A 13,302-nucleotide genomic window follows, 5' to 3' on the forward strand; every position below is an offset into this window, starting at 1 on the left:
ATTGGCCATGTCTGTTTTTAATGATCTTTTAACAAATAGTTTTTTTAATTATATTTTATTTTGAAAATGGTAATCTATTTCATAATAAACTGAAAGTTAGTAACTAATGTTTACATTGTAAATTGGAAATGAACGACTATTGCTGATCTCCATCTTTTGTATTGCAATCAATTGGTGATCCTTAGATTGGTATAGTTGACCAGAGGAATTTTACAAATAAAGCTTCTTTCTTAGAACTGCATACTTGTGGAACTATCTTCAGTTTGCCTGCTTTCCAGCTGACTACAATATGGTCATCTTCAAGTCCAATGTAAATAAGTTCTTGATAAACCGTCCTCTTAAGTATTTCAATTTTCCAAATTTCCAGTACGAATGATTACTATGGTATTGTCCCATTACTACTGTACGTTTGTTAATCCTTATCCTCGAGTGGCCTCTAGAACTTGATAACTGGTGACTCCTTTGTAAAAAAAAAAAAAAAAACCCGAGTGGCTTTTGGGCCTTGATAAGTGGTGACCTCCATGTAAAAAAAAAAAGAGCATGAAAAGCAAAAGGTCAACATTAGTATTAAAGATAAATATATCTTTATCTTAAAACCGATTAAGATAATATAAAGCAATAAAAACAAGAAAATAAATGAAAATAAAAGTTAAGCCAATTATAATATTAATGTATCAAATATTCAAAATAGGGAATAAAAAAAAATTCTTGATCTTTTCATTATAGGATAGAAATTGGTAAAGCATGTTATCATAATTTGAAAATATATATAAAGACATTTTTGTTAAATTTGCTCTCTTTTGTGATTATGTCTCATTATTATTGTCTCTTATTACATGTCTGTATCTGATCATGACACCTCTAGTGTGTGTGTGTATATATATATGTAGACTTTATCATCATATATATATATATGATAAAGTCACCATACCTTTTTTTTTTTTTCTGTTATCTTGATCTTCGGGGATCAATTCTTCCCATCACTAGTCGATGCTGTAAAGAAACATCCAATGAAAACATAACGCCGATTTTCTGGCATGGGTTACTTTATTCATCTACGAGTGAATTGGGGGGGGGGTATAGATTATATGTCAAGTGTAGTGGATTCTGCAGAACTTTGTTTGGCACTTGAGATTCATAGAACACAGTTCTTGCTGTTGATAACATTACCTGATACAGAAAAGTGGGCGTCATCACTGAACAACACGTTTTGGAGAAATTCTGGCATTTCTTCAATCTTGTTGTCAAGCCATCAGCAGATCTCAAGCATATTTTACCATTTTATGTGAGCACATGTTTCATTAAGATTATGTATGGATACTAATGTTAAGACGAGTAATTGGAATCAAGAATTGAAAAAAATCAGAACTTTTTATGGAATTTGGTATCTGAATGGAAAAAAAATGTGTATTTTCCAATGCCAAAAATAATTCCTGTAATTATCTTTTTTATTTATTTATATTTTTATCCGATTTTATTTAAAACGAAATCTTCCACTGCTGGTAACGATAAAAAAATAATATATTTATTGATTTTTAACTATCAGTAAAACTAAAAAAAAAAAAAAAAAAAAAAAAAAATGACAACTTTATAATTAAATATTTAGAGATTTATAAAGAATTGTAATCAGGAATTTAGTACAGAATCTGGAATTGTATTGGAATCGGGGGGGGGATATTGAAATCGTCCCATCACTAATAGATACTGAAAATAGAACTAAAAGTAATTTTTCAATATTCTATTGATTGATGAAGGCTAATCTCTTGAACGTTTCTGGATTGACATTTTTGACCAAACAACTTTCAGTGCGTCAGCATTTTCTAGTGCTCTTGCCCCCAACTTTCTATTTCTTATAGATGGTTTTATCTTTCCGATTGAACTTGATCAAAGTTTTTGTCTTTAAACTTCTTTTCCCAGTATATAATTTGGAACTTGTGGGGAAAGGTATTGAAATTAAACGTAGGCTTACAGACTGTTGGAGAACAATTGACAAATAAAAATTTTACAGACTTTGTCCAGCATAAATCGTTGTTGACAGTAATGACCAGATCATGTTCACAGGAAGTTTTTTTTTTATATTGGTGTTATAGAGGGACTATGGGAATGTTTGCCTCCCCCCACCTCTTAAAATGCACGATGGTACATTTGTCTAGTTAGCTTCAGTTTAAAAAGTTTTGACAGACAAACAGAATCTGTATTTATCTACATATATAATATTTTGATTGTAGAAATTCCCCTCTGGACCAAAATACTGTAGTTTTGTAACAGCAGATGCCACATACAAATTTATTATGTCTAGACTACTAGTCACTATCTTATGTAACTTTAGAATGACATTTTAGATACATTTAGTCGTTATAATAAAATCCTACATTTCATCCTAGGAGCAACACCATCACAATCGCAGCATCTTTAGAGGAAGTAGTTCCTATTTTTCCCCCTAAATATTAAGTCCTCCTACCACCCCCAGTCAAGACCAGTAGGAAATATACACATTCTATAGATATTGAGCTTGCACTCTTCGTAACTGGATCATAGACATAATATAATCATTCCATTTCCTGATTCAAAAATAATATATTCTCCCCTCTCAAATTCCATTCATTATCATTGGTTGAGAGCTGACAATTTGATTATTCTAGAATCTACCTCTTAATAATGCTCCAGAATTTTTCAAATATGGCGGTGCTCTCTACAAGAGACAATCATTTGAAAAAAAATAAACCAAATACAAACATAATAACCTCTCATAAACAGAAAATTAGATACTGATTACTAGGTACTGCCAAATTATTGTGAAAAATGGAGCACGTAATCCCGTGACATCAGACTTGTGTTAACTGTACAAAGTATGGAAAAGCAGAAGCAACTTAATGATTATTTTAAAACCTTTATCTTCCTTAAACTGCAATTAATAATTAATCTTTGTTATAATTTTGTTAGGTTTTAAGATTTACAGTTTAATGATTAATAATATTATAAACACTTGTATATTAAATATGAAATACGGTTTTACTTAATATATATGACTGTTCATTTGGTTAATTACCAGTTTCCATACTTCAATTTGGTAAAAAGAGACAAAGTAGATATCGCAGTGGTCTACAAAATATTTATTTTTTGTGCAATAATATTTTTCAATCTGGTTTAATCCAGCAATAAAATAGGTAGCAAGAGTCATGTTTATATTATAACTTGATATTAAAAAAAAAATTTAAACACCATTAATTAAAAATCTTTGTAACAGAACATTTTGAATAATGGAGTTTTAATCTTTTAAAAATTGATTAATTTTTAGGAAGTGCCTTTTTCTTAGCAATTCAACTGATTGATATATTGATGGGAAAAAATGCTATTGGAAAAAAAAAATTAAATTTATATCAATTTTTTAGTTGCAACTTCAAGGTAATTTTTTTGTTTTAATCTGTGTATTTAAACTTTAAAAAATAAATATTTTTTACTTATTTGAACTCTTATGTTTCATATTAAATAGAAAAATTTTGATCAATTTAAATATATTTTCTTCAAATTTCGAAAAAAAATAAATATGAGAGGAGGACACGTGCTAAAACAAATATTTCCCCTCATATTATGGAAACTGCATTTTATATGTAATTTCATTCTAAAATGGATAAGTATCGAAAATTTGAAAATCTGACCATTTAGTTGATTTTTGCTAAATTTATTAAACACGGGTATGTTTTCACGTTTGGAATACATGGGAACGTTATTTTAAAGCGTCAATCATGTAAACACGATTTTTGTCTCGCAATTTCATTATTTTCATACAATGAAAAAAATGTTTTTAAATTATTACTAGTTTATTTTGTCCTTTTTTTAAATGGTACAAAAGTTATATTGATAATATTAATCGATATATATAAAAGGCAAAATGTGTGTGACAATTTCGTGTATGTCTTCAAAAGGCTTTTCTCGCACACGCTCCCGGGTTCGTTACTATCGCTTAAAACTGTGTATATAGGTCCTATATGATAATATCTAGGAATTAGGAAAACGCGTAGCATATAGATTTATTTACGTCGATTTTTACAAAATTATTGCTATTTTGGCTTCTCGCGTGTTGATTTGGCTTTTTAGTATAAATAAAGTGAAACTAAACTCAAACGGACGTGTTGGCGGCATTGCGCTGGGAAAAACGTCCAGAAGCAATCAGCTTTGATCAATCTTGTATATCAGACAGTCAAATTTCGATAAACAAACTCAGACGCTAACGCTGCGTGACTTCTATTTGACCTTCTTAATTAGTTCAAATGGAAGCAGCAGAGTTAACTTTTATTACACACGCCTGTTATAGTTATAGTTAGATAAATAAATTCAAACACGTCTACACTGTATGTCGCGGTGGCCCAATGGTAACATCGTACTTTTTTTTTTCACACATTAATTTCCAACTCAAGGGTACGGGTTCGATTCTCATACTCACCTACCAAAACATTTTTTTATTATTATTTCCCCCACCCAGAGTTTTGATTTACCTCAAGACACCCGGGCATCGCCGGCTACCCCCCGCTAGTCTATAAATATAAAAGGCAAAATGTGTGTGACCATTTCGTGTATGTCTTTAAAAGGCTTTTCTCGCACACGCTCCCGGGGTCGTTACTATCGTTTAAAACTGTGTATATAGGTCCTAGATAATAATATGTAGGATTTGGGAACGCATGTAGCTTATAGATTTATTTACGTCGACTTTTACAAAATTATTGCTATTTTGGCTTCTCGCGTGTTGATTGGGCTTTTTAGTATAAATAAAGTGAAACTAAACTCAAACGGACGTTCTTGGCATTGCGCCGGGAAAAACGTCCAGCATGACTATTTGACCTTCTTAATTAGGTCAAATGGAAGCAGCAGAGTTAACTTTTATTGCGCACGCCTGATTTTATAGTTAAATAAATAATTTCAAACCTTTTTAACGGTGTCTGTCGCCGTGGCTCAGTGGTTAACGTAGCACTTTTTTTTTTTTTTTTCACATATTAATTTCCAACTGAAGGGTACGGGTTCGATTCTCATACTCACCTACCAAAACATTTTTTTATTATAATTTAACCCCCCCCCCCCCCGGAGTTTTGATTTACCTCAAGACACCCGGGCATCGCCGGGTACCCCCTCGCTAGTTTATAATAAAGTTAAACCGTGTTACATATGAGGGAGTTAATTCTGTGCTGAATTTTGAAGGTGTGTACTGATAACTTTACACTTACGTATGCACACACTAACAACACGCCACTACACCCCCCCCCCCCAAAAAAAAAACAATAAAAAAAATATGTGCGGGTACCATCGTTTAGCAAACCTTAAATACTATTTTTTTTTTTGTTTTCTTTTACACTGCCACGCCCCAATTTTGTTTGTTGGTTTATAGTATTTGCTGGTGGGTATCCTAACAACGATTATCAAGGTTAAATTTGGGGCAGATACTTTGACCCCGCCCCCTTCACAAAATTGGGTGTCTACTCCGATAGCCATTCTTAACATAAGGAGGTTGGGGGCGTCTATTCCTAAAACCGTTTTTAACATGAGGAGGTTGGGGTTTAGGCAACAACAACAACGACCATACTTTGGGTGGGATTCTTCCACTGGGCAACACCGGTTAACAGGTCCTGCTAGTATTTAATAAAAGGTAACATTTTAAAGTTTTTCTTTTTTCCACAAAATCATGTAGTATATAGAAGGTAATACGAATGTGTTGGTAAGAAAAACAATCTGTATTTTGCTTTCATGGATGTAGAAATAGCTTTTGACAGAATTCCAAGTGATGTTTGGTAGGCTTTGCATAAATTAGGGGCAAACGTGTGATTGGTGAAGATTGAGTATTTCTTGACCTGTGAAAGCTGTAGAGTGGGGAATGCATCGGGATTCTGTACCAAGTTGGTTGCTTTTCATTTGTGTCTTTGTCCAGGAATTTTTTTTTTTTTTCTTTGTTTGGCATATTTGATGAAATTAATATTGTAATTGACTGAACTTCTATTTTCATCATTCATTTTCTTGTTTTTATTGCTTTATATTATTTTAATAGGTTTTAAGATAAAATATATTTACCTTTCTAGTTTCATTTAAAAATAATTATAGTATTAATATAATAATCTAATATATAAAAGGTTATGTTTGTCTCCATATTTTCAAATTCTATGTCCACCAAAACTAAGTTACAGAGCAGCGTGAGGGGCCTCAAATGATTGGATTTGTTTACAGAACGTTCTTTTGTAGGTCTTTAGCTGGTTAAAATAGTCACCAGCTTTAAATGCTATAGTTTTGGGTTCGATTCCAGCTGATGACGCCCAAATACTTTTTTTTCACTTTTGAAATCACAACTCTATAATAATATATATGAAATCCGGACAAATTAAAATATCCTATTTAAGCATATTTTATGACTAGGCAAAACCGGGACCCACCCCTCTCCCCTCCCAGCTAGTTTCATATATAATAGGAAATTCACTGTTGATATTGGAATTCAAAATTTAAGTTTAAAAGATCAGACAACTGCAAGACTTCTTTTTCATGAATGAATATATTTATTTTAAAAAATCATGCGTGGACGTATTAACTTATAGGAACCTATGCAATTAGTGGCACATTATAAAGTATGGAGATCCATTGTTCAAGCGTAAAGCTGGTGGAAGATGAGTGAAAGAAGAAATTTAAGTTAATGCTAAGATGATGGCATCTGATCAGTTATCAATACTTTAGAGAATATAAAGGATTTGATTTTCATCTCCAGTTAATTTTTTTAAATTGACGTGAACACTAGGATACTTCAATTAAAAATTAAATATGAATAGGTAAAATTTATAGAGGAATAAAAGGTCAATAAAATGGGGTATAGGTTGTTTAAACAGTTACATTCAATTTGGTTTAAATTTGCGGTTTTTGAAAAAATGACAAGTGCGGACTTTCTTTTTAGTGCCACTCTAATATACACACACACGCACAAAGTATTTTAAGACTTGTATTTGATTTAATAACAGTGAACCATTTTCATATAGTTCTTATAAATGGGACTTTCACATTCATTCGTTTAGATATATTTTAATTCCATCTTTAATTCCTTTTATACATATACAAAAGCATACCTGACAAGCATTTAAGGTTTTATGGACAACCTTAATCTGTTTTTTTTTTCCAACTCTCCTGAACACTAGTCCAGTCTAATGCTAAACCAACGGTAACATAAATATTCTCTCAATAGCCTACCCTAGTTGTTTTTGTTTTTCTTTTTTCTTTTCTTTTCTATTTTCTTTTTCTTTTTTCTTTTCTTTTCTTCTTTTTTTTCTTTTCTTTTTTTTCTTTTTTCTTCTTTTTCCTTTTTTCTTTCTCTTCTTTCTTTTTCTTTTTTCTTTTCTTCTTTCTTTTCTTCTTTCTTTTCTTCTTTCTTTTTTCTTTCTTCTTTCTTTTCTTCTTTCTTTTCTTCTTTTCTTTTCTTTTCTTTTCTTCTTTTCTTCTTTTCTTTTCTTTTTTCTTTTCTTTTTTCTTTTCTTTTTCTTTCTTTTCCTTTCTTTTTCTTTTTTTCTTTTCTTTTTCTTTCTTTTTCTTTCTTTTTCTTTCTTTTTCTTTCTTTTTCTTTTCTTTTTCTTTCTTTTTCTTTTCTTTTTCTTTTCTTTTTCTTTCTTTTTCTTTTCTTTTTCTTTTCTTTTTCTTTCTTTTTCTTTTCTTTTTCTTTTCTTTTTCTTTCTTTTTCTTTCTTGTTTTTCTTTCTTTCTTTCTTTCGTCTTGTTTTTCTTTTCTTTTTTCTTTTTCTTTCTTTTTTCTTTTCTTTTTCTTTTTTTTACAGATTCCTTTTTTCACATTATTTTTCTTTTGTTACTTCTGTATTATGGTGGTCGGAGGGGGGTGTTTTTTCTGTATAACACATTTACAGACATCTGTCTTTGCATTCCTTGTTTGAATATATATTTTATATTCTATGCCCATACTCTCATAGTCACTGCAAATCTAGTATTAGACTAAGTTAATGTTCCAGAGAAGACAAATTACAGAATTAATAAATTCTTGTAGATTACTGAAGAAAGGTAGAACAAAACATTTGTTACAATGTTTATTTGATGGGGGGGGGGGATCATAAAAGTTCAACTAAGCTAAAGTTGTGTACAATTGAAAAATATTTCAATTAAAATCTGCGATCATGATCTAATCTTCAGAAATAATGTTTATGAGATGTTTTACAATACCATTTAATTATTTTTAGTCTCTGACAACACCATGATTTTTTTTTCTTTTACGTTTTTCAGCGTCCAGGTACAACTGTTGCCATTAAAAGCATTACAAAAAAGAACTTGGGGAAGTCACAGAGCCTCTTAAGCAAAGAGATAAAAATTCTAAAGGTAAATTTTCACTTTTTTCTTTCTTTTTTTTTTTTTTTCTGTCTTTCTGTCTTCATACACACAGGTCAGAATCTATGACTTTTTTTTTATCATAATATATCAATTTTTATTTTGGTTGTATCTAAAATTGTTTAATGCAATAAAATCTCTGTATAAGAGCCAACTAAAATGAAGTACTGTTGCCACATCTGGGCAGGAACTGCTCGGCGCGCCCTATCCTGCCTTGATAAATTTCAAAACTAACTTTGAAACCTAATAAGTAATCTTCTTTCCCACAGAAAAGACGTTGTGAGCCTGCCTCTGCTCTATCATTATTTTCATGGCAAATGCTCGTCCAAGGTTCAATTTATGGTCCCCCTCCCTTGTCAAACTTTAACAAAAAAAAAAAACACTCGACTAGCTACAACTACTATATACGATTTCCCCCCATTCTCTATCTGTGCCTAAATCTAAATGCAGATTCCATAAATAGAGCTTCTTTCTTTGAACTACCCGCCTGTGGAACTGTTCTGCTGGCCTGCTTCCTGGTTGACTGCAAATATCCTGTATATGAAGTTTCCCGTCTGTAGATCAAAAATTGACAGTTGTGGTAGAGATTGTTCCACAGAGACAAGGTCACGTACACATACACACAACATTAATAATACAATGCAGACAAAAAATAAATTAAACAATTCGTATAGGTCATCTACAAGAAACACTATCTACAAAAATAGACCTCTACATCTAACAATATTCAACATTTGGAACTTATTGAACACTGATTAAACAAAGACTGTTGGATATTCATGACTCGACATGCCAGACATAAACTGGAGTTTATTTATATCTGAAATAGTTGCCTCCACAAAGTCCAATGTAGACAAGTTCTTGTTGAGCTGTTTCCTTAAATAATCAAATTCTACCCAATTTACACCAGTAACAACTACTACACAACCTTCTAACCTTCATTCTCGAGTGTCCATTGAACCTTGATAAGCAGTAACTCACTTGTAAAAAAAAAATATTTGCTTCAACAATAAGTCTGTTAAACAGCCTTACAAATCTTCTTGAAAACCTGACTTATGAATGTATTGACTGAAAATATTCTCTTAAATTGACCACCCTTTTGTATTTATACATTCTTGAAGTCTACATGCAGACAGTTGTAAACATACATAATCTGAGACCGCCTTATCTAATCATCACCCGTCTTATTGATTAATCCTAATAATCTTGTTCAGTAGTCAGTCTTTAAACTGTTTATCTATAAATGTATGAAAATGAGATGGAATGTTTTCTGTCTGTAAACATCACGACTAGTAGATTTCAGCATATGGCATAATCACAGAGACACATTGTAACAGAGTGTCTATGGTGGCTATATGCAAATACTGAGCTGCGTGTGAAATGACATCATGATAAAGAAAAAGACTATATAAAGGAGAGAGAGCATGAGAGATGATCACGTTAGAGATGTGGATCACGTTAGAGAGGTCAGAGAGAAGAAGCAAGATCTTCTGGAAATAAATGTTGTTACAACACAAAAAAGTGAGTTTGAGTTATTTTTTGTTTTGGTCTCCTTGGCGACGTAGACTACATGTGTTGGGTCTATGTGTGTAAAAGTGGGTAACATTACAACATCAGTGAAGTTAAGCAGCATTAAACCTGGTCGATACCAAATAGATGACTATTTGGGGATGCTGTTGTATTACTTGCGTGTTATTTTATCTTTTTATTTATTTTTTTTTTAAATGGTGCTGATGTGTAAAAAAAATATTTTTTATTGTTTGGTTGTGGTGACAGTAGGATGATATAGAATGATGTAGGAAGCATGGGAATTGATGGAGGTTGATCTTGAACTTGCTAACAAGTAGACCCTCTCTCTCAATTTGGAGGTAGTTTATATAACATTTTTGGATGCCCATGCATCCACTGTAAATGAACATTCCCAGATTTCACCTTTGCTGTCAGTATAGACATGCTCCAGTGTGTATTCTTTGTCTGTAGAGAACCATTGCAGGTATTTTTGCATCTAATCACCAGATATCTTTTTTTCTGAAGAGTACTTTTCTCCAAATTAATCAATTGCATTTTGTTTTTTTCCAGTCAGGTGGGTGTCTGTGTTTTATTTATTCTTGCCGAGTGCCATTTCTGGTACAACAAACCCAATATTAAGCAATATCATGCACTGTGTGTAGGAGGAGGCAGCACCCTCCTGCAAAAAAACTAACATCTTTATATTGCCACTGGGAACTTTTTGAATTTGATATTCCCAAGAAACTTCCTCTAAAAAAGAAAGCTGGATGAACTAACCCAGGTGTGTGCCATACTAGGACAGGAGAATTAGATAGACTTATCAACACATTCACTTCCATTTTTTAACATTTTCAGTACACAATATAATTAATTTTGAATGCTGATACATTTAAAGAAATGTTGACTGATAGAAATTTATTTTACAATCTCTTCTCAGTCCCCTGATAAAGGAGGGATTGGACTTAATAATTCCCTCCGTTTGATTTCGTAGGTTCGTTTGTTCACACTTTTCTCAATAACCACGCCTTGGATTTTTAAAAAATTTTGCACAAACATTAGTCATGGTGAAAGTACATTTTTACCAGAATGGATTTTCCAGGATAACTCTGGTTGCCCCCATAGGGGCCATTATTGGGGTAAAATTGCCCCCAAATCATTCGTCTGGTTGTTTGTTTGTTTGCACTTTTTTCAATAAGAATTCCTGGAATTTAAAAAAAAATTTTTTCACAAATATTAATCATGGTGAAGTAAATTTTGCACTCATGGAGGGGGACCCCACATGCTCGGCTTGTTGGTCAAGCATAATTTTAACAAAACATAAAGGGGCAGGTTTGTTTATATCTAAAGACACATTTCCTAATCACTGTTTCTTGTGTACAATTTCATTTATAATCCTTACTAATTATCTATCTTTAAAACCAAGCAATGGCTAATAAAATGTACAGCTTAAGACAATTCTTTTAAACTTAGAATTATTGGGTTTGCTGAGGAGTAGTACAGTGTGACCCAAATTAAATGCCACCCATCCATGAAATCACTATTTGAAATCCTTTCTGAATTTCAACTATTTCAGATATAAACTTCAGTTTCCAGTCGTGAATATCCAACACTTTGTTTAATCAGCATTCAATAATAATGTTGAATATTATTAGATGTAAAGGCCCATTTTTGTAGATGGTGTTTCTTGTAGATGACCTATATTGTTTACTTTAAATTTTGTCTGCATTGCATTATTAATGTTGTGTGTAGAACAGTCTCTACCACACTGTCAATTTTTGGACTACAGACTTTAAACTTGATATATAGGGTATTTGGATCTCTGGGACAACTTTGGTTCAGTTTTTAGTCTGTAAAAATAGCTGTCAAGGGGTCAAAATCGAAAACTTTGAACTTGGCAGACATAGGTTGACTTAATGTATCCACTATGCATGCGCAAATATACATTTGTTTAACTAGCAATACACATGAAAAAATTGGAATTGCTTAAAGTATCTCAGTAATGGCATACATAGAAAGAGCTTGATGATCTAAGAATGAATCTTAAATTTTTCAAATCTAAGGAAATTTTTTACTATTTTTGTGCCTCGCACATTTGGATATTTTTTCCATCTTTTTTAAAGCACAATATAAAACAATGAAATTTGCCATATAAGTGTATTTTTGTGCAAGGAATATGACACTGAAAATCTCCAGAAATTAATTCCAAGTAATCTGCAATGAATGCACATAAATATGCTGCAATACCATAAAAATTCCATGTATGCATTAACAAAAAAAGTTAGAGAATTCAAAGTTGAATTGTAATATTTTATTTAAGGAACTGAAACCTTGTACTAGAACTGTTTAAAAATGAACATATTGCAATTATTTCTTTGGTTTTATTGTTGATTAATAATTACTAAATCGTCCCAACCTGCCTCCAAAATATGTGATTCTCCCTATTTTAGGCAATTACATATGAACACACTGAAAAACTTGGCAGAAATAAAAAAATAAATAAATAAAAGATAAACAAAAATATAAATTTAATATAAAAATTTAATGTAAAATAATTTTAGCTTTTAAGGCCGTTTTAATGTTTTAGGGTGGTTAATCTTTTTTTTTTTTTTTTTTTCTATGGAAAATAAATTCTGCAAGTTTTTTTTTTATACAATTATATGTAATTTTAAGATGGTTTTTACGATTGGGAGAGTAGCTTGCCACTCGGACTTGGGGTTAGTGGTAGGTTTATAGATTTTTTTTTTTTTTTTTTTTTAGAGTAGGACTGATCACTTAGACTTAATGGTATGACAGGTTCAAGGGAGGAACTTTTATAAGATCGGCTTCTTACTCGGACCTAAAGCGGTAGCATAATTTTATATATACACCAACTTTTCAAATTTCAAAAATATTAAGAAAACTGCTCTAAAAGGTAATAAAAAAAGCTAGAAAATGAGGGTTCATTATATATTAAATTTATATGCGAAAGTACGCCCCCCTCCAGTGTACTTTGCCATTTTTTTTTTCCCGCTAAGCTTTTTTCAGTGTATTCATATAGAATCTTTTCTTTTTTTTTTTTTTTTTTTTTTTTTTTTTTTAATTTGCGGCTATAAAGTTATTTATTACTACAATTAAAGTTCAAAAGTTAAATATATTTGAGAACCAATATTTCTTGAAGCAAATTTATAAAAGAATCACAAACTGCATTAAATTTTGTCAAGAACAATTTTTTGTTCAAATTAGATGTAATTCACAAAACTTGATTTCGAACTAAGCTGCTGCTTAGTTTTTAAATATTAGCATTAATAGTTAAATTGTTTATTTTCGCTAAAAACTGGTTATAATTTGGAGGAGACCCTATTTAAAAACAGTTCATACCAAAAGAGAAATCAGCACAGAATTATAATTTTAACGCATAAAAATAATAAAAAACATTGATTTACTTAGTACTTGGCGTACAAAAAAT

The 13,302-nt window shown here is 31.3% G+C and overlaps 1 protein-coding gene across 2 annotated transcripts in view; it reads left to right on the forward strand.

The window, feature by feature from the left end:
- LOC145277512 (serine/threonine-protein kinase unc-51-like) overlaps nucleotides 1–13,302 on the forward strand; it is a 146,910-nt gene that overhangs the window by 12,298 nt on the left and 121,310 nt on the right. For both annotated transcript variants that reach the window (XM_080128940.1, XM_080128950.1), the window contains exon 2: nucleotides 8,247–8,339. In XM_080128940.1, coding sequence (XP_079985066.1) covers nucleotides 8,247–8,339 — 93 coding nt within the window. The remainder of the gene's footprint in view (nucleotides 1–8,246; nucleotides 8,340–13,302) is intronic.

This window comes from Euprymna scolopes, chromosome 1, assembly GCF_053919585.1.
Source record: "Euprymna scolopes isolate OS-2025 chromosome 1, ASM5391958v1, whole genome shotgun sequence".
In the NCBI taxonomy this organism is placed as follows: domain Eukaryota; kingdom Metazoa; phylum Mollusca; class Cephalopoda; order Sepiida; family Sepiolidae; genus Euprymna; species Euprymna scolopes.